The sequence below is a fragment of the Bufo gargarizans genome, chromosome 9, assembly GCF_014858855.1.
Source record: "Bufo gargarizans isolate SCDJY-AF-19 chromosome 9, ASM1485885v1, whole genome shotgun sequence".
Taxonomy (NCBI): domain Eukaryota; kingdom Metazoa; phylum Chordata; class Amphibia; order Anura; family Bufonidae; genus Bufo; species Bufo gargarizans.
In genome coordinates, this window is record NC_058088.1 from 2287943 (window position 1) to 2307673 (window position 19731).

At 47.1% G+C, this 19731-nt stretch overlaps 1 protein-coding gene across 1 annotated transcript; it reads left to right on the forward strand.

The window, feature by feature from the left end:
• The first annotated feature begins 7794 nt into the window (after window positions 1-7794).
• On the forward strand, window positions 7795-19402 carry LOC122946749 (coiled-coil domain-containing protein 97-like). Its single transcript, XM_044306542.1, has 5 exons — window positions 7795-7894; window positions 15359-15856; window positions 17088-17357; window positions 18156-18282; window positions 18700-19402. Exons 1-5 carry the CDS (start codon window positions 7816-7818, stop codon window positions 18854-18856), a joined length of 1131 nt encoding a protein of 376 aa, XP_044162477.1. The 5' UTR covers window positions 7795-7815; the 3' UTR covers window positions 18857-19402.
• The last annotated feature ends 329 nt before the right edge of the window (window positions 19403-19731 follow it).

A 19731-nucleotide genomic window follows, 5' to 3' on the forward strand; every position in this document is an offset into this window, starting at 1 on the left:
GGTGACTGTGTAACGTACTGACCTAGACTGAGAGACCATTTAAAGGCTGAGGAAACCTTTGCAGGTGTTTTTGTGCTGATTAGAGTGCGACACCATGAGTCTTCAACAGGGATCAGCAACCTCCGACTCTACAGATGTTCTGAAACTACAACTCCCAGAATGCTTCATTCACTTCTATGGGAGTTGTGAGAACAGCTGAGCATGTTTGCATGCTGGGAGTTGTAGTTTCACAGCAGCTGAAGTACTGAAGGTTGCTGATCCCTGGTATACAATATTCAACCTTTTCACAAAATTCTAATTTTCTGAGATCCTGATGCACATCTACTTAGGGCTCTTTCACACTTGAGTTCTTCTGTACCGGCATAGAGTTCCGTCGTCGGGGCTCTATGCCGGAAGAATCCTGATCGGGATTATCCCCATGCATTCTGAATGGAGAGAAATCCGTTCAGGATGTCTTCAGTTCCGGACCGGAACGTTTTTTGGCCGGAGAAAATACTGCAGCATGCTGCGCTTTTTGCTCTGGCCAAAAATCCTGAACACTTGCCGCAAGGCCGGATACGGAATTAATGCCCATTAAAAGGCATTAATCCGGATCCGGCCTTAAGCTAAACGCCGTTTTGGCGCATTACCGGATCCGACGTTTAGCTTTTTCTGAATGGTTACCATGGCTGCCAGGACGCTAAAGTCCTGTTTGCCATGGTAAAGTGTAGTGGGGAGCAGTATACTTACCATCCGTGCGGCTCCCGGGGCGCTCCAGAGTGACGTCAGGGCGCCCCACGCGCATGGATGACGTGATTGCATGGACACTATACTGCTCCCCACTACTACTATGGCAACCAGGACTTTAATAGCGTCCTGGCTTCCATAGTAACACTGAACGCATTTTGAAGACTGATCCGTCTTCAAATGCTTTCAGTTCACTTGCGTTTTTCCGGATCTGGCGTGTAATTCCGGCAAATGGAGTACACGCCGGATCCGGACAACGCAAGTGTGAAAGAGCCCTAAGGGACTTTTAGATGTAAAAAGTGTCACATGTCCCCTTTTCTGCCTGTGACAATATTTTGTAAAACTGCTGGTTTTGCACTGTGTATCCCAGATAGGCGTGATAGGGCCGAACCGGAACTGGGACTCCAGCCTTAGCAAATTTACTAAAATTGGCACAAGTGTAAGTAAAATACTACACTGGCCAGAAGCTGGCGTACTTTTATTTTTTTCTCAAGGTGCATGGACTGCCACAGATGCGCCTAATTTAGAGGATCTTATTGCAGCGCAGAGGGGGAAAAGAAGACCGGCGTAAATGTGCTCCCCTGACTTTATGGTTTATAGCTAATGAAAACCCATGTCATCATGATGCAAAAGAAATAGACACACGAAATAGATCGCTGTCTAACAGAGATGCTCAAATTGCGGCCCTCTAGCTGTTGCAAAACTACAATTCCCAGCATGCCTGCACAGCCTACAGCTATTAGAGCATGCTGGGAGTGGTAGTTTTGCAACAGCTGGAGGGCCGCAGGTTGAGCATCCCTGGTTTATAAAATATACAAGTTTCACTTTTTGAATAGAATTACTGACTTAAATTTACTTTTTTATTATATTCAAATCTATTTGCCTAGATTTGTATTTCAGATTTAATATTGTTTAGCTGCTTCAGCTTATGTGTTTCACTGTACATAGCAAGATGCAGAATGCTGTACACCGTGAAAACTAGCTAAGCCTTCTAAGCTGATTCATGACCTAATCAATGATCGATTTAACATTTTATTCAGAATGGGGGGGCCTGTAAACTGAGCCTCCTAATGGATTTTTTTTACAGAACGGTATTCTGCAGCTGCTATGTACTGTGAAATGTACAAGCTGCAGAAACCAAACCATCATTTAAAAAAAAAGTTCCACACCCTTCCCCCCCCCCCCCCCCCCAATACCAAAAATGCATCTACATCAGGGAGTCAGCATGGCACAGGTGTTTGACACTGCAACTCCTAGCATGCACACTTGCTTATATTCTCACGTAGGCTGAATTGTTGGGTGAAGTCATCTTGTAGTAACGACCAAAATGTTCTAATTTTTCTAACGTTAGGCCCCCTGCACACGATCAGGATTGCGTGCGGAAAATCTGCACCGTAGGTCATGTACATTGTATTCTATGAGAATTTGAATTTCTCAATGCACACGATGCAGATTTTTTCCGCACGGATTTTGACCTGCGGTGCGGATTTTAAAATCCGCGACGTCAATTATTATTTTTTTCCTGACCGGATTTTCTTCATTCACTTAGTGAAATCTGCATGCGGAAAATCCGCACCAATTAATGCGGATTGACCGCACAGATTTGCCTGCGAACACCTGCGGATTTCAGTGTGGATTCTCCGCACATGAATCCTGAACGTGTGCATGTAGCCTTAAAGGGAACCTGTCACCGGGATTTTGTGTATAGAGCTGCAGACATGGGTTGCTAGATGGCCGCTAGCACATCTGCAATACCCAGTCCCCATAGCTCTGTGTGCTTTTATTGTGTAAAAAAACCCGAGAATTTGCATATGTATCAAATCGTTTTTTTGGACACAACTAAAGCACACAGAGCTATGGGGACTGGGTATTGCGGATGTGCTAGCGGCCATCTAGCAACCCATGTCTGCAGCTCTATACACAAAAGCCCGGTGCCAGGTTCCCTTTAAGATCCCCCTCCTCTGGTACATGGCACCCTGGCCAGCGAAGAGGGATGCAAACTATAAGCGAAGCAGCATTTTTAATACAAGTAAATTAGATAATAATTTTTTTTCTTTTTTATATATATATATATATATATGGCAAATAGTATAAAAAAAAAAATTCTGGATGCCCTGTGTAAACCTCAGATTGTCGGGTGTTACAAGCAATGTGTCAGCAGGCTTTACTGTATTAACTACTACGTACGAGAGAAGATGCCAGTCTTTGGCTTCCACCACTGATGTTGATGGCCAGGAGAGCTGTGGCGTCTTCACTGCACCCCCCAATAAAAGGTCTTTAATGTAAGATCATTCACACGTCAGTGACTGTGAGCCAAAACCAGGACTGGAGCCTCCACAGACATCAGGGATAGATCTGTTCTGTGTTTAGAGCTGCACCTGGTTTTGGCTGGAAATCTCTGACCAAACACTGATGTGTGAATGAGGCCTAAGGCTGCCTGCACAAGGACGCAGATTTACCGCCGATCTCGCGCTGCTATGAAAAAGGGTAAAATCTGCACCAAAAACCGCAAACATATTCGACACACAGCAGATTTCTGTATCCACACGGAAAGTCCATTTCTGCACGGGACCGAAAAGCAAAGTGTGCAGGAGCTTTGTCTGATCGCATTCACTTTGCTGGGCCTGTATTGCGCTGCGTTTTTTTCCGCACAAGAAACTGCGTGTAATCAGCATCATCTACATCTAGCCTAAAGGGGTATTCCTGCAATCTCAAGTTATCTACTGTCCACATGGCAGGAGATAACTATTAGCCTGGTGGGGGGTCTTACATCTGGGACTCATGAGTTTGGCAGGGGTCCGTCTCTCGGTGATCTGCTGTTTGAGGAAGCCACTGCCCTCAAGTGAGCACCACAGCATCCTCACAGTTTACCAAGCACAGCGCTGTCCAGTGTTTAGTGGCCGTGCTTGGTATTGCAGCTCAGCCTCATTCACTTCTATGGGGCTGAGCGGCGCCTAGGCCATGTGACTGACAAATGTGATGTCACTGGTCTAGCAAAATGCCTAAGCATTTACCGGAGAGCCGTGGCCTATTCAAACAGCTGATCGGCAGGGGTCCCGGGATATTGATGACCTATGCTGAGTACAGGCCATCAATATGAAAATCTATGAAAAACCCCTTTAACCTTTTGTTAGAAGCCCCCCCCCCCCCCCTCCCCCACGATAAGCTCACCTGCTATCCTGAGGATAGGCTACCAACATAAAAATCCCAGAGAACCCCTTAAAGAAAATTAAGGGTCCATTCACACGTCCGTAGTGTATTGCGGATTCGCAGTACACCCAGCCGGCACCCCCCATAGAACTGCCTATTCTCTGCAATTGCGGACAAGAATAGGACATGTTCTATTTTTTACGGGGCTGCGCTCTGGAAATGCGGATGCGGAGAGCACATCCATTTCTACCCCGTTGAGAATAAATGGGTTCGAACCTGTTCCCGATATTGCGGAACGGACGTGGACCCATTTGCAGACGTGTGAATGGACCCTAAATGTCAGGACACTGGTCTGCATGGATGGGAGTCATCCCAACCAGAGTTCGGGAAAAAAATTTTTTTTACAGTATAAGGCTTCATGCACACGACCATTGTTGTGTTCCGTTCCGCAAAATGGGGTTCCGTGATCCATGTCCGTTTCTGTTTCCGTGTGTCAAGTTTGCCATGCAAATGAAAGGAAAAAAGCCAGACGCGGATGACAATCTTGTGTGCCTCCGCGTTTTTTCACGGTCCCAATGACTTGAGAGAGGGTCCGCGAACCATTTCCGTGAAAAAAATAGGACAGGTTATATTTTTTTGACTGGCTGGAACCACGGACGCGGATGACAAACGGTGCATTAGCCGAGTTTTTAACTGACCCATTGAAATGGGTACACAGAAAATCACGAAAAAAACGAACAACGGACACGGAATGAAACAACGGTCGTGTGCATGAGGCCTTAAAGGGAGTCTGTCACCTACCTGACCGGTTTCAAACAGGTGACATTGTTTAGTGGGGCACAAAGACATGACACAGATGTTAGGCTACTTTCACACTAGCGCTTGATCGGATCCGTTCTGAACGGATCCGATCATATTAATGCAGACGGAGGCTCCGTTCAGTACGGATCCGTCTGCATTAATAACTTAGAAAATTTTCTAAGTGCGCAAGATGCCTGAGCGGATCCGTTCAGACTTTCAATGCAAAGTCAATGGGGGACGGATCCGCTTGAAGATTGAGCCATATGGTGACCTCTTCAAGCGGATCCGTTCCCATTGACTTACATTGTAAGTCTGGACGGATCCGCACGGCCAGGCGGACAGCTGAACGCTGCAAGCAGCGTTCAGCTGTCCGCCTGTCCGTGCGGAGGCGAGCGGAGCGGAGGCTGAACGCCGCCAGACTGATGCAGTCTGAGCGGATCCGCTCCATTCAGACTGCATCAGGGCTGGACGGAGGCGTTCGGGTCCGCTCGTGAGCTCCTTCAAACGGAGCTCACGAGCGGACCGACGAACGCTAGTGTAAAACTAGCCTTACCCGTGTTTAGTTCTTCAGATGCTTCAAATCGACCAAAAAGTCGTTTTCATCATATGCTAATGAGCCGTCGCAAGTGCCCCGGGGCGGAGAGTTTTCTGAAAGTGCCCAAGTTCCCCTGCCTCACTCCGCCCCTCAGTAAGCTCAGGCCAGCCCTGTGACATCATATTTCCCTATAGGCTGTTCACGCATCACTGCCAGGCCCGGGCATGCGCAGTGTTCTGCCCACTGTGGGCAGAGGGACAGGGTTATGGAGTGTGCATGCACCAGTTACTGGCGTGAAATTGGCACATGCGCACTCCATATCCGTCCCTCTGCCCAGGTAGGTGACAGACTCCCTTTAATTTGTGAAGTTAAAGGGAACCTGTCACCGGGATTTTGTGTATAGAGCTGAGGACATGTGCTGCTAGATGGCCGCTAGCAGATCCGCAATACCCAGTCCCCATAGCTCTGTGTGCTTTTATTGTGTAAAAAACACAATTTGATACATATGCAAATTAACATGAGATGAGTCCTGTCCCTGACTCCTCTCACATACAGGACTCATCTCAGGTTAATTTGCATATGTATCAAATCGGGTTTTTTACACAATAAAAGCACACAGAGCTATGGGGACTGGGTATTGCGGATGTGCTAGCGGCCATCTAGCAACCCATGTCCTCTGCTCTATACACACAATCCCGGTGACAGGTTCCCTTTAAGCAAAGTAATAACTTCGGCTCACCGGAGCCAATACATTCTAATACCGTAGGGAGCTCCTGCTCCGTACAGTATTGAAACAAAGTTTTATGCGAATCGACTTCGGATGTTTTATCCGAGGTCGATTCGCTCATCCCTAGATATTACCTAAAATGAGAAGATGGAACCTCAAAGCTTGTATTTTTAATGGATCGTAATGTATGGGGTTTAACAGATGCTGGATTATCGGACAGAAGAGGCTCAGGAACTCTGGAAGGAAGCCCACGGGTGCCGGCAGTTTTGCAGAAATTTCACACAAATGTCAATGTGAATTTCTGTGCATTTCCGCACCAAAAACCGCCTGTGTTACTTCTGGGTTTTGGTGCGGCTTCGAGACTGTTTTGCTGCAGATCTTAAGTTAAATTTGAATAAAAGAAAAGCCCAAAGAACTGACAAGTTGTGGATTTCAAAACCCGCACGGCAGATCAATTTCCGCACTGACCGAAAAAGCAAAGCGCCCCTAAGGATTGTCTGATCTCATACACTTTGCTGGTACTGTATGCACACGAACGTAAGGGCTCTGTGCCCGTATTGCAGACTGTAAACGGCTTGGGCCTGCAATATAAGGGCACCGGCCGGGTGCACTCCGTGGTGCGGATGCGAACCTACTGACCTGAATGGGTCAGCGACCCGCAAGATACAGCCAAAGATAGGACATGTATCTTTTGCAGTGCGGAGGCACTGATCGGAAGCGCTTCTGGGTCCCTGCCTCTGCCTATCTTTGGCCTTATCTTGCGGATCGCGGACCGATTCAAGTCAATGGGTCCGCATCTGCACCACGGAGTGCACATGGACGGTGCCCGCACCTTGCAGACCGCTATTTGTGGTCCTCAACATAGGCACGGAGGCCAAACATTCATGTGCATGAGCCCTTAGGCCTCATGCACACGACCAGGCCGTTTTTTTGCGGTCCGCAAAAACCGGAAGCCGCCCGTGTCCCCGCCGCAATTTGCGGAACGGAACGGGCAGCCTATTGTAGAAATGCCAATTCTTGTCCGCAAAACGGACAAGAATAGGACATGCTATATTTTTTTTTGCGGGGCCACAGAACTGTGCAACGGATGCGGACAGCACACGGAGTGTTGTCCGCATCGTTTGCGGCCCCATTGAATTGAATGGGTCCGCACCCGAGCCGCAAAAAACTGCAGCTCGGATGCGGACCACAAAAACGATTCTGTGCATGAGGCCTAACACACTGTGGAGAGGCCATGTGGACAAGTGGCACATAATCTGCAATGTGTGCAGGTAGCTACACAGCGATCTTGGCAGCCATTGCACCATCAAGAATCGGTGTAGCAGTGCAGGGTCATAGCGCAACTTGCGGGTTTCAGCGACCCTAGAATTACTTTTAAAAAAAATAGCTGGTCTGGCCCAAACATAGGCAGGGCTTCTGTTAACCACGCCCACAAATGGGCACTCCTAGTCAGGTGTGTGGACATTGCAGATGAAAATCAACCCTGTCAACATAGCCTCACAGGCTCATGAAGAAGATGGAGATGTCCAAAGCAACCAATCAGATTCCTGCTCTCATTTCTCAATAAACCGTGCTGGACACGAAAGAAGCAACCTGATTGGCTGCTAGGAGCAACCGCTCCCTATACACGTGATAGAGTCCAATGAGCATGCCCAGGGATTAGGGGGCGGGACTTATGCTTTACAAATACGGCGTATGGTTCACAAATATAAAAACGACACAATGCCAGGACATGAACAGCACCAAACAACGTTACAGTGTAACACGCCCCGGGAGCAGCAAGATGGCGCTAGATTGGTAAAGCGCCCTGTGGGTGTAGTAAGATGGCTGTCGTCGCACTTCCGGTTGGAGAAACTCGACATCCGGGAGGCGTAAGATGGCGGCGGCCAGTCCTGTTTGTCAAGAGTTGGCTGGGAAATCGGAGCCAGAAGATGGGGAGAAGAAGCAGGTGGACGGTAAGTTCTGAGCTCAGGGCGGGGTTTGTGATGTTCGGCTGTGCCCGGGAACCAGCATGTGGCAGTATGAAGAGGCTGTAGCTGCCCTATGCGCCCCGTTATTACAGGTTATGCAGTGCTGATGTTATTGAACTCAGTTTACATTCTCTTCCTATGGTGACTGCTGCAGACACATGCGGAGGCACGTATAGCGCAGTCGCTTGCGCTGTTCAGCTCTGCTAAGCCCGAGAAGTTTGTAATGCGGCTGGCCAAAGCGTCACATAAGACTGACTACCACTGGTTCCTTTCATGACAGAGCATATGCCACTGTGGCCACGCCCCTGCCCACATGACTACACAGGCCCCACCCCCTCTGATCTACTGGAGCAATCACCATGGTGATCTATGGGAGGATGGAGAGGTACAGGAGTCACTTCTGTAACACTGATATGGATGGGCTGGTGCCAAAAACGCCACGCGGCGACCCTCTCAGGGTACTGGAGGGGGGTGTCTTAGATTTTTCTACAGACCTATGCATGGGGAAGTCTAAGACGATGGCCGCCATCTTGAATAGAAACTGATGGGGGAGCGGAGGCAGCATGGGAGGAATGGAGAGACCTGAATAGTCAGGTCTGTATGTATTTTGCGGTCTGCAAAACACAGATCCGCCAAAAATATGGATACCGGCCGTGTGCATTCCGTATTGTACGGAACGACTGGCCACTAAAAGAACAGTACACTATCCTTGTCCGTAATGCAGATAATAATAGGACATGTTTTTTTTGCATAACGGACGTACAGAAATGAATGGTTCTGCATACGGTCCACAAAAAAAAACGGAAAGGATACTGCATGAGCCCTAATTCTCAGATCTGATCATTTGCAGGCCCAAAAGTTGAGACTGCACTACTGAGAATCCTGCTGACTTCTGTCAGGTGGATGGTTGTCATGGAGACGCTGCGCCTCTTTCAGCAAAAATATCTTGGGCTGGGTTCACATCCCGTTTTTCAAATCTGTTTAATGTACAGGTTGGGGGGAAAAAGGATACAAAAGTGCAACACACCTCACTTTCCCTAACGCCTCCACATCGACACTAGTAGGAGCTTGATCCCGCCTCCCAGGGACAGGAAACAACGGAAGCCCAAATAAAGACGCCTCCTCCTACATACTCCAGTTGTTTCCGGTCCCTCAGGACAGGCGGACGCCTTCCCAGTGCGCTGGCTGAAGATTTGATGCTCAGTCTATGATCCTTCCCCTTCTTTGGAGCAGGGGACAGAGGTTCCGGGTGGAGCATTGCTCTCCTTCTTTGACCCTTGGTGTAGGTCCCACGTTGGGCATCCTGGGCTGTTCTTACCTATGGTAGAGGGGATCGACGCCTCGCGCGTCCTTGCAGTGGGAATCCTCGTTTGGCAGGAGGTTCCTGATGTACGCCACATTACCCTTCCTCTGCAGTACGGGTTACGCTTCCAGCTGCGGCTGAGGTCATTATGCATGTGGGGCGGCCGGGGGCGTGGCCCGAAGAAAGCGCGACGTGCTCCCGGAGTTGGCGTTGGGGCGGAGCCAAAATAAAAGCGAGACGCAGAGTTTTAAAATGGCTCTGCGATCCCAGGAGCTTGCGGTTGCTGAGCAAAGAGCAAGATGTCCTCCGCTGATACTGACGCCCCACGCAGAGCTGCAGATCCCAGTAAGACCCTCAGCCCGGTAAGACCCTCCTCCATTTTAGTTATGGGGTTGATGGATGGGATTATCCTTCACCACCCGGGTGCTGGTGTTGGGGTCTCCCCTTGGGTCCACTTTCTAACCTAGTACAATACTCCCTAGGTAAGAGGCTGGCCCTGCAAGGTCCACGAGTGGTGAATCTTAAAAAAAAAAAAAGAGAAATGTCATGTGCAGGAAGAACCTTCCCACTGCTTGTAAAAAGCCGCTATGCCCACGCTGCACGGAAAAGGTGGTGGCGGAAGAATCGCCTTCATTTATTGAAAACCTTAGAACCCTTATTAGGGATAAGGTTAATAGACCAACGTATGGCCCCCTCCTCTCCCCATCCATCTACTTCAAAATCTGTGGCTCTGTCCTTGGACGTATGTGATTTTGATGGAGAACTTTTTTCTGGGAAATCAGATTCTTCTGAAGACTGCTCCGGTCGTCCATTATGTTTCCCTGAGGATACAGATTTTTTTGTTAAAAACTATACAGGCTACTATGAAATTAGAAGATATTAAGAAACCCTTATTAATCCCGGACCAGATGTTTCAAGGATTTGGGGGAAAAGAAAAGACGGGTGTTCCCTATTCATGATAATATTTGGGATATTATATCTAGGGAATGGAAGGACCCCGAAAAAAGACCAGTTATTTCAAAAGCCTTCAAACGTAAATACAATTTGCAGATGCAGATTGTGAAACATCCTTTTTGCCCCAAGAAAAACAGATCAACCTGGTATCTCAGGTAAGAGGGACTTTTAACGTCAATACCCTCTGTGAATTGGGCTCAGGCCCACACCAGGATCCTGCAGTCTTTCATCTTAGGACAAGACACAGAGTTCCTTGGATAAGAAAATAAAGGTCCCTCACCAAGTGAAAAAAATGCAGTGGCGGCAGAAGGACCAGATTACAGTGACCACCTACGCAAGCAGCAAGATTGTGGTGCCCAGGCTCTATAAGAACTGGTACAGGGGGTATGGAATCTCCAGATGTCTTCAGCATCCTCAAATCTGAGGCAATTGACAGTTGTCTTCCGTGCCTTCCTAAGTCTGAAACCAACTATCCAACACAACCATGTCAAAGTTCTTTCAGACAACGCGACGACTGTGTCATGCTTAAATCGTCAAGGGGGGACGAGGCGCAAGTCCTTGGCGGCTGTCTTAAGGATGTTATTCAAGTGGGGAGAAGAGAACCTAAAGTTCCATCTCAGCAGTTCATTTAACCACCTCCGGACCGCCTAACGCAGATGTGCGGTCCGGAGGTGGCAGCCCTGCGCAGAGTCACGCATATATGCGTCATCTCGCGAGGGCCGGGATTTCCTGTGAACGCGCGCACACAGGCGCGCGCGCTCACAGGAACGGAAGGTAAGCGAGTGGATCTCCAGCCTGCCAGCAGCGATCGCTCGCTGGCAGGCTGGAGATCTGATTTTTTTTTTTAACCCCTAACAGGTATATTAGACGCTGTTTTGATAACAGCGTCTAATATACCTGCTACCTGGTCCTCTGGTGGTCCCTTTTGTTAGGATCGACCACCAGAGGACACAGGTAGGTCAGTAAAGTCGCACCAAACACTACACTACACTACACTACACCCCCCCGTCACTTATTAACCCCTTATGAACCCATGATCACCCCATATAAACTCCCTGATCACCCCCCCTATCATTGATCACCCCCCTATCATTGATCACCCCCCTGTCAGGCTCCGTTCAGACGTCCGTATGATTTTTACGGATCCACGGATACATGGATCGGATCCGCAAAACACATGCGGACGTCTGAATGGAGCCTTACAGGGGGGTGATCAATGACAGGCAGGTGATCACCCATATACACTCCCTGATCACCCCCTGTCATTGATCACCCCCCTGTAAGGCTCCATTCAGACGTCCACATGTGTTTTGCGGATCCGATCCATGGATCCGTAAAAATCTTACAAAGTCTCATATTCCACTAACTTGTGTCAAAAAATAAAATCTCACATAAACTCACCATACCCCTCACGGAATCCAAATGCATTTTTAGACATTTATATTCCAGACTTCTTCTCACGCTTGAGGGCCCCTAAAATGCCAGGGCAGTACAAACACCCCACAACTGACCCCATTTCGGAAAGAAGACACCCCAAGGTATTCCGTGAGGGGCATATTGAGACTGAAAGTGAGACTTTGTGAGAAAAAAACAAAAAAATCAATTTCCGCTAACTTATGCAAAAAAAAAAAAATTTCTATGAACTCGCCATGCCCCTCATTGAATACCTTGGGGTGTCTTCTTTCCAAAGTGGGGTCACATGTGGGGTATTTATACTGCCCTGGCTTTTTAGGGGCCCTAAAGCGTGAGAAGAAGTCTGGGATCCAAATGTCTAAAAATGCCCTCCTAAAAGGAATTTGGGCACCTTTGCGCATCTAGGCTGCAAAAAAGTGTCACACATCTGGTATCGCCGTACTCAGGAGAAGTTGGGCAATGTGTTTTGGGGTGTCATTTTACATATACCCATGCTGGGTGAGAAAAATATCTTGGTCAAATGCCAACTTTGTATAAAAAAATGGGAAAAGTTGTCTTTTGCCAAGATATTTTTCTCACCCAGCATGGGTATATGTAAAATGACACCCCAAAACACATTCCCCAACTTCTCCTGAGTACGGCGATACCAGATGTGTGACACTTTTTTGCAGCCAAGGTGGGCAAAGGGGCACATATTCCAAAGTGCACCTTTCGGATTTCGCAGGCCATTTTTTACACATTTTGATTGCAAGGTACTTCTCACACATTTGGGCCCCTAAATTGCCAGGGCAGTATAACTACGCCACAAGTGACCCCATTTTGGAAAGAAGACACCCCAAGGTATTCCGTGAGGGGCATGGCGAGTTCCTAGAATTTTTTATTTTTTGTCGCAAGTTAGTGGAATATGAGACTTTGTAAGAAAAAAATTTTTTTAAATAGAAATGATCATTTTCCGCTAACTTGTGACAAAAAATAAAAAGTTCTATGAACTCACTATGCCCATCAGTGAATACCTTAGGGTATCTACTTTCCGAAATGGGGTCATTTGTGGGGTTTTTCTACTGTCTGGGCATTGTAGATCCTCAGGAATCATGACAGGTGCTCAGAAAGTCAGAGCTGCTTCAAAAAGCGGAAATTCACATTTTTGTACCATAGTTTGTAAACGCTATAACTTTTACCCAAACCATTTTTTTTTTTGCCCAAACACATGTAGAACAATAAATTTAGCGAAAAATTTATATATGGATGTCGGTTTTTTTGCAAAATTTTACTGCTGAAAGTGAAAAATGTCATTTTTTTGCAAAAAAATCGTTACATTTCGATTAATAACAAAAAAAGTAAAAATGTCAGCAGCAATGAAATACCACCAAATGAAAGCTCTATTAGTGAGAAGAAAAGGAGGTAAAATTCATTTGGGTGGTAAGTTGCATGACCGAGCGATAAACGGTGAAAGTAGTGTAGTGCAGAAGTGTAAAAAGTGCTCTGGTCATGAAGGGGGTTTTAGCTAGCGGGGCTGAAGTGGTTAAAAGGAGAAGAAAATACCTTAGCGGACTTTCTCAGCAGTCTCTCAGAGAAGGTGAATGGTCATTGAATCAGGACATATTCAATCAAATCTCACAGATGTTGGGGCTTCCAGTCTGGGATCTCTTCGCGTCAAAGCAGAACAGGAAGGTAGAAAATTTCTATTCCATCTGCCCCCGGGAGAATATAAATCAAATAGACTATCTCTCATTACCATGGCCCAAGGGTCTCCTCTACGCATTTCCACATTTCTCTCTAATCTTGAGGACTTTGATGAGGATACGAGAAGAAGAGGCACAGGTCATAGTGATTGCCCCGTTTTAGCTGAGGAGGTCTTGGTTTCCCCTACTTCCTCCTTCATCAGGGTCCTGCCCTGCCTCTTTCAGATTTATCCCTAAGAATGTTGACTCTTAAACCCACCTTTCTTACTGCTATAACTACGGCCAGGAGGTTGGAGGAGATCCAGGCCTTCTCCTGTAAACAACCATACCTCACGGTTCTGGGTGATTCTTAAGCCCTCCCCTGGTTTTCTGAGAATTTATTTTTATTTTTCTAAGTTTCACTGCCAGCAGGAAATTGTATTACCACCCTTTTGTGCATCCCCATCTTCAGATCAGGAAAAAATGTTTCACCGTTTAGATGTCAGGAGATGTCTTCTAGCATATCTTTTAGGTCACAGATTCCTTTAGGAAGTCAGACCATCTCCTTGTTCAAGTTCAGGGAAAAAACAGGGGTCTTGGAGCTTTTAAAGCCCTTTGGATAAAAATGACAATCGTCCTTTTGTTATAAAGAAAAGAGTCTCTCTTCTCTTGAGGTTGAAGACCCATTCCACAAGGGCTTTGTCCACCTTTTGGGATGATAGGGGGGGCGGCCTCTGTGGATCAGATATGTAAGGCTGCCACATGGTCTAACCCCATGACCTTCTTCAGGCATTATAAACTTAATGTTATGTCTAACCAGGATCTGGCGTTTGGACGTAAAGTCCTTTTCAGCTGTGGTCCAATCTCTTCTCTGACAATCTCCTACCAGTGCCGGTGTGGAGGCGTTAGGGAAAGATGGCAATTACTCTTACCGGTAATTTGATTTCCCTTAGCCTCCACAACGGCACTGGGGACCCCCCCCCCCCCCCACAAAAAATAAATAAATAAATAAATAAATACATTTGTGCGGTCTATATTCAAATATTTTGTGGTTGTTTAGAAAAAAAATGTCACTGTGTTTATAAGATGTTCTGCTGTTATGAATTATCTTCGGTTCTGTTATTAACTGGAGTATGTAGGAGGAGGCGTCTTTATTTGGGCTTCCGCTGTTTCCTCTCCCTGGGAGGTGGGATCAAGCTCCTACCACTGCCGGTGTGGAGGCGTTAGGGAAATTAAATTACCGGTAAGACTAATTGTCATCTTTTCCACCCTTCAAAGTCCAGTAAAGAAACATGTGTTTTTTTTTCTTTTTGTTTTTTACTTACAATGGAACTCTGTGGTGGCAGATGCCGCTGTATGGCGTCTGTCTGAGGCATCTATTAAAGGGGTTGTCTCTCACTTCAGCCAGTGGCATTTATTATGTAGAGAAAGTTAATACGAGCAACTTACTAATATACTGTTTATTATACATATTGCTTCCTTTGCTGGCTGGATTCATTTTTCCATCACATTATCTACTGCTCGTTTCCATGGTTACGACCACCTCGCAATCCATCAGTGGTGGTCGTGCTTGCACAATATAGGAAAAAGCATCAGCCTCTCTGGTGTCTAGGAGTGCGCATAGGTTAGTGCTTTTTCCTATAGCGTGCAAACACAACCACCGCTGCAGGATTAGAGGCTGGTCGTAACCATGGAAATGAGCAGTGTATAATGTGATGGGGAAAATAGCTGCTTCCATAGAATAGCCGGAAATAGCTGCTTCCATAGAAGTGAATGGAGCGGTGGCCGCACTTATCATTCATATCTATGGGACCTTAAAAAAGTAGCCAATCGCACCGTTGGGCTATTTTCGACTCTTCCATAGAAATGAATGGAGGGCGGGTGCGCACTCCCAAACCTTGGGCGCTCTGATCTAGAGATGGGTGTGGGTTCCACTGTCTCAGATTGGTGACATATCCTAGCAGTATGTCACCAGTGTTCGAGGTGAGACAACCCCTTTAACACCTAATCTGTGGGTTGGTGGTTTCAGTCTTCAGCTTTCTGCATATGTGAGTTTGGGAATAACGGGAACCATTTTATGATTTTATATATTTATTTTCTTTCTTTTTTTTTTGTAAGATGATGGATCAGAACCTTCTGGGGAGGTCCAGGACACACCGACAGAAGATAAGAACCCCATACACGATGATGAGATGGACTTCATTGTAGATGATGGTAAGGTACTGGCCAAGGCCCTCAAAGTAGCCAGAAGTTTGGGTAGCCGAGAAGATCCTGTAAGTCGGGACCCGGCCCTTGTCAGCGGCCCTCTCTTGGATATGTTTGCCGAGATTGTTGAAAGCCAAGTGCCCATCCGCAGCCAACAAATCGGAGAGCCCGAGTTCAGTCACGTGCAGAAGATGGCGATGCTTCTAGACCTCTACAAGACCAAGCCGCTCATCTTTCTGGAGCGTTTCCGGAAGGTCCTTAAAGAAGAGCATCTTGAAAGTTTCAGCCACTTATCTGGTGACTACGCAGCTGATTTCTACTTCAAGGAGATCCGCAAAGCCTCCCTCAGGAAAGGCCATCATACTAGAGTCCGGAACAAGAGGTACGCCGCCCTCCAGCAGCTGATATCAGGTACTGCACTGTCATATCATATCACACACTACTGTTTAGTCAAAGGTTGTTCATGTCCCCATTCCTGCAAGCAGGTGTGGTGCTAATGGCTGACCACCGCTCCATAAACCGTCTATGGAACTGCAACTTACGGAGCTCAGCTATCTCCAGCCGACCTATTACGGTGACTGAAGCGATGGTAACGTGTGCTCCATTCACACAGTGACTTGGGTATCCTCATTCTCATGAATGCTGAGAGCCCCAGCTGTAACGCTGTTGCCTTCTCGCAGCTTTCCCTAGGTCGAGTGACGTCACGTGGCCCAGGCGCAGCTCCTCTCCATAGAAGTGAATGGGGCAGAGTGCGATACCAATCACAGACACTATACAATGCATGGTGAGCTGAGAGAAAGCATCGGTGCTCACAGGAGCGCCACTGCCTTCTCAAACAGATGATCAGTGGGGGTTTCGGGTGTCGGACCCCCATCGTTTAGATACCGATGACCTAGCAAGAGGATAGGTCGTCGGTAAGAAAATCTCAGAAAACTCTTAATTATGCCACTGAAGAACAGATTCTTGATATGCCACATTATAAAAGTGTGGTTAGTCTTGTGCATTGTATACCATGAGTAAGATCAGCTGTATGATCAAAACGCGTTGATAGTTTTTATGTGATTTTTCAATAAAAGGAGTAACTTTTATCCTAGTGCTTGTTGTCCCCACTGTAGTTGTATTTACGTGCCCAAATAAGCTCTGCTTAAAATAAAAACGGGTACTTACCTAGTCACCGGCACTTTATTCCAGGCCTGTCCCCAGCAGACCTGAAGTTTGACATCCTTCGTCATGCGGTCACTCACTGCTTGGCGACACGTCCTCACTTGAATGGTGGCGCGCATGACGAAGGACAGGATTCCACTTTCACACTTCCAGTCCACAAGGGATCGGAAGCTGTGGGGATGGAACTCTCAGGCGGGGCCTAGGTAAGCGGGGTGGGGATCCCCTTTTCAAGGGGCTGCAACATCTTTACTCCTATGAAAATACTTCCTGCCATCTCCATCAATGTCCGCATCTCTGCTGGCTTGTGTAGTGGCCTACATGTGTGGACATTGATGTGGATGGTGATTTTCCAGGGATATGAAGTGGAGCTGAAGACTTCCAGCACCAAAACTGGGACTCCTGATGAATGTGTGTGAACGCCGCCTTACCCCTTGCTCTTAGTATACACCCTGCATATGTATATTCTTTCTCTTAATAGACGGGGAATATTTCAGCGATGAGCAGATGCGAGTTAGAGACCCCCTTATGTACGAGCACTACGTGGGACAGTACCAGAGCGAGGAGGAGATCATGTCACAGAACAGTCGGGATATGGCTCAGGCCAGCTGTCTATCAGACGTTCTCCTCAACTCCTGTCAGGAGGAGTCCTTGCAGAGGAGGCTGGAGGCCCAGCGGGAGATGGAGCACAACTGTGAAGAGGAGGAGGAGGAAGAAGAGGGTGACGACGGTGACGACAATGAAGAGGAAGGTGGGTCACATAAAGACATCAAATCTGCTCACTATTTACACGCAGTACTGCTCCCTAATGGACAAGAACCTTACCTTTCTCACTGGTTGAAGCACCATATACCTAAGGGCAGGTGCACACAACCGTATGTATTTTGCGGTCCGTGTGCATTCCGTATTTTGCAGAATGGACAGCCTGCCCCTAATAGAACAGTCCTATCCTTGTCTGTAATGCGGACAATAATAGGACATGTTCTACTATTTTGTGGAACTGACATGCGGAAATGGAATGCACACGGAGTAACGTCCATTTTTTTTTGTGGTCCCATTGAAATGAATGGTTCCGCATACAGACACAACGGACACTGAAAGAAAATACATTTGTGTACATGAGCCCTAAGGCTGCGTTTACATCCCCGGCTGCCTGATCTGGCACAAATGCCGACTGTTGGCCGGACAAAAAAACATTGCATGCAACGAAACATGATATTTATGCCGGAAAGCAGCTGGATGAACGCCGGACCTCTTTACAGTCAGTGGGGGTCCGGCAGTGAACTAGAAAATCTGGCAATGTCTGATCCGGCGAAATCCAGCAGGCGGTTCTTGGTCGGATCAGCTTGACGGAGATGTGAATGAGACCTAAGTGCACTACTATGCCTCACCTTATCAGTATTCTTTGGTGCTGCGATGACATTGTAGGGCTGTGATGTAATGTCACATGACCAGGTCTTCATCCCCACCGCCTGAATAACCCTCTAAGAGTTTCCACCTGCCATTTCTGCATTTCCTGCGTTACTTACCGGGTGCTTTTATCCTTCAGACTCTGAACTGCAGTCTGATGAGGAGCAAGAGTTGGCCAACGAGGAAAGGGCGCTCATGAGAGAGGAGTTCGTCAGCCGCATGCATCAAAGGTTTTTAGACGGAAAAGATCGAGATTTCGACTATAGGTAAGTGAGGGTTCATGCTCCACGTGGTGGGGGGAGGTTTAGAATAATTGCTGCATTTATAACGTGAATGAGTTGCCTGCAGAAACCAGTGGGACCCGCTTATTTATTGGATGTTGTGTGCTGATACAGGGTGCCTCCTGCTTGAGAATTGCTGTTAGAGCGCTCAGCTTTTTCCATACTTCCCATAGAGGTATATAGAGTGGAAATGAGCACGCTTGACTATGCGCCATGCCTCTCCCCTCCACAGTGTGGGGAATGATGGGGGTGCTGGGGTCTGATTTTAGCAATTGGCAGTCAGACCTCCTCTGATTTAACGTTTTATACCTATCTGTAGTTAGGAGGAAAGGTTTGCAGCCGGAATATCCCTTCTTTCTGCCTCCTTTTATTAAGCCAGTGTTTGTGCTGTTTCTTTCATAGTGAAGTCGATGATAACCCAGAATTTGACAACTTGGACATTGTCAATCGGGATGAAGAAGAGCGATACTTCGATGATGATGACGACGAAGGTATAGACGAGATGGAAGCAGAAGAGGATGAAAGGGAAAATGGACAGGAAAGGGACAGCAGTGAGTGACCATATGGTAAATCCCTTAAAGCTCATTACATGGACAGGAACAACCTCCTCACATCCTTGTCTGTATAGAGGAGCTGCAGCAAAATACCGTCTATGGTCTGGGACGGCCACTAGAGGGCAGCAGTCAGCGAGTCATGATTTCTTGCAGCTCTTACAAGGGGGGGAGGCATTTGCCCAGATTCGCACTTTCCACTAAAACATGTTTTTGTTACATCCACAAAAGTTTGGAGACGTCCGGAAGACCATTCATGAGCTGAATTTGTACATTTGGTTGAGAGTGATTGCCGACAATATGCTCTACAAAAGACTATGGCGAAATGCTGTTTGTTGTGTTGTCTTTTCTTTTCTGTTAAATTCTTGTATATTCTGAGCAGTGCCGGAGACGGTGGACAAATCGATATGAGAGGTTGTACATATAGGTGGCAGCATTCAACTCTTTTAAGATGAGGCAGGAATCTGCTTGTTCTGTTGGGTTTTTGAGTTAAAAAATAAATAAAAATCTACTTTTGCTGAAACAAAGGCACAAATAAAAGGATGAATTGGTAAGTTACTTTGAAGGTCTCTCCATGTTCCTGTCTGTTTGTTTCGGAAAGCTGGGTGACAACCCACATGGCTGCCTTCACATGCTCCAGAGCTGTTCTCACCCAGCTTTCCCCGTCATCCAGCACTACAGGAGGCGAGGGCTGTACACAGATACTGCAGTGACACACATACCAGCTTGAAAGGCACAAAGGACACTCTTTTGGCCTCCATTGGGTGAATGGTGGGAATATATTGCACAGTTCGGGGAAGGTACACCATTTAGGACACTTGATATGATGAAAACCTCTCCTGTGAGAGCCATATTTTACGTCGCCCCACTCTCCCAGATGTGA

Coding starts and splice junctions, on each gene's coding strand:
- LOC122946749 (XM_044306542.1), top strand. CDS start 7,816: ATGGCGGCGGCCAGTCCTGTTTGTCAAGAGTTGGCTGGGAAATCGGAG. Junction 15,857..17,087: donor CCTCCAGCAGCTGATATCAG/GTACTGCACTGT, acceptor TTCTCTTAATAG/ACGGGGAATATTTCAGCGAT. Junction 17,358..18,155: donor TGACGACAATGAAGAGGAAG/GTGGGTCACATA, acceptor TTTATCCTTCAG/ACTCTGAACTGCAGTCTGAT.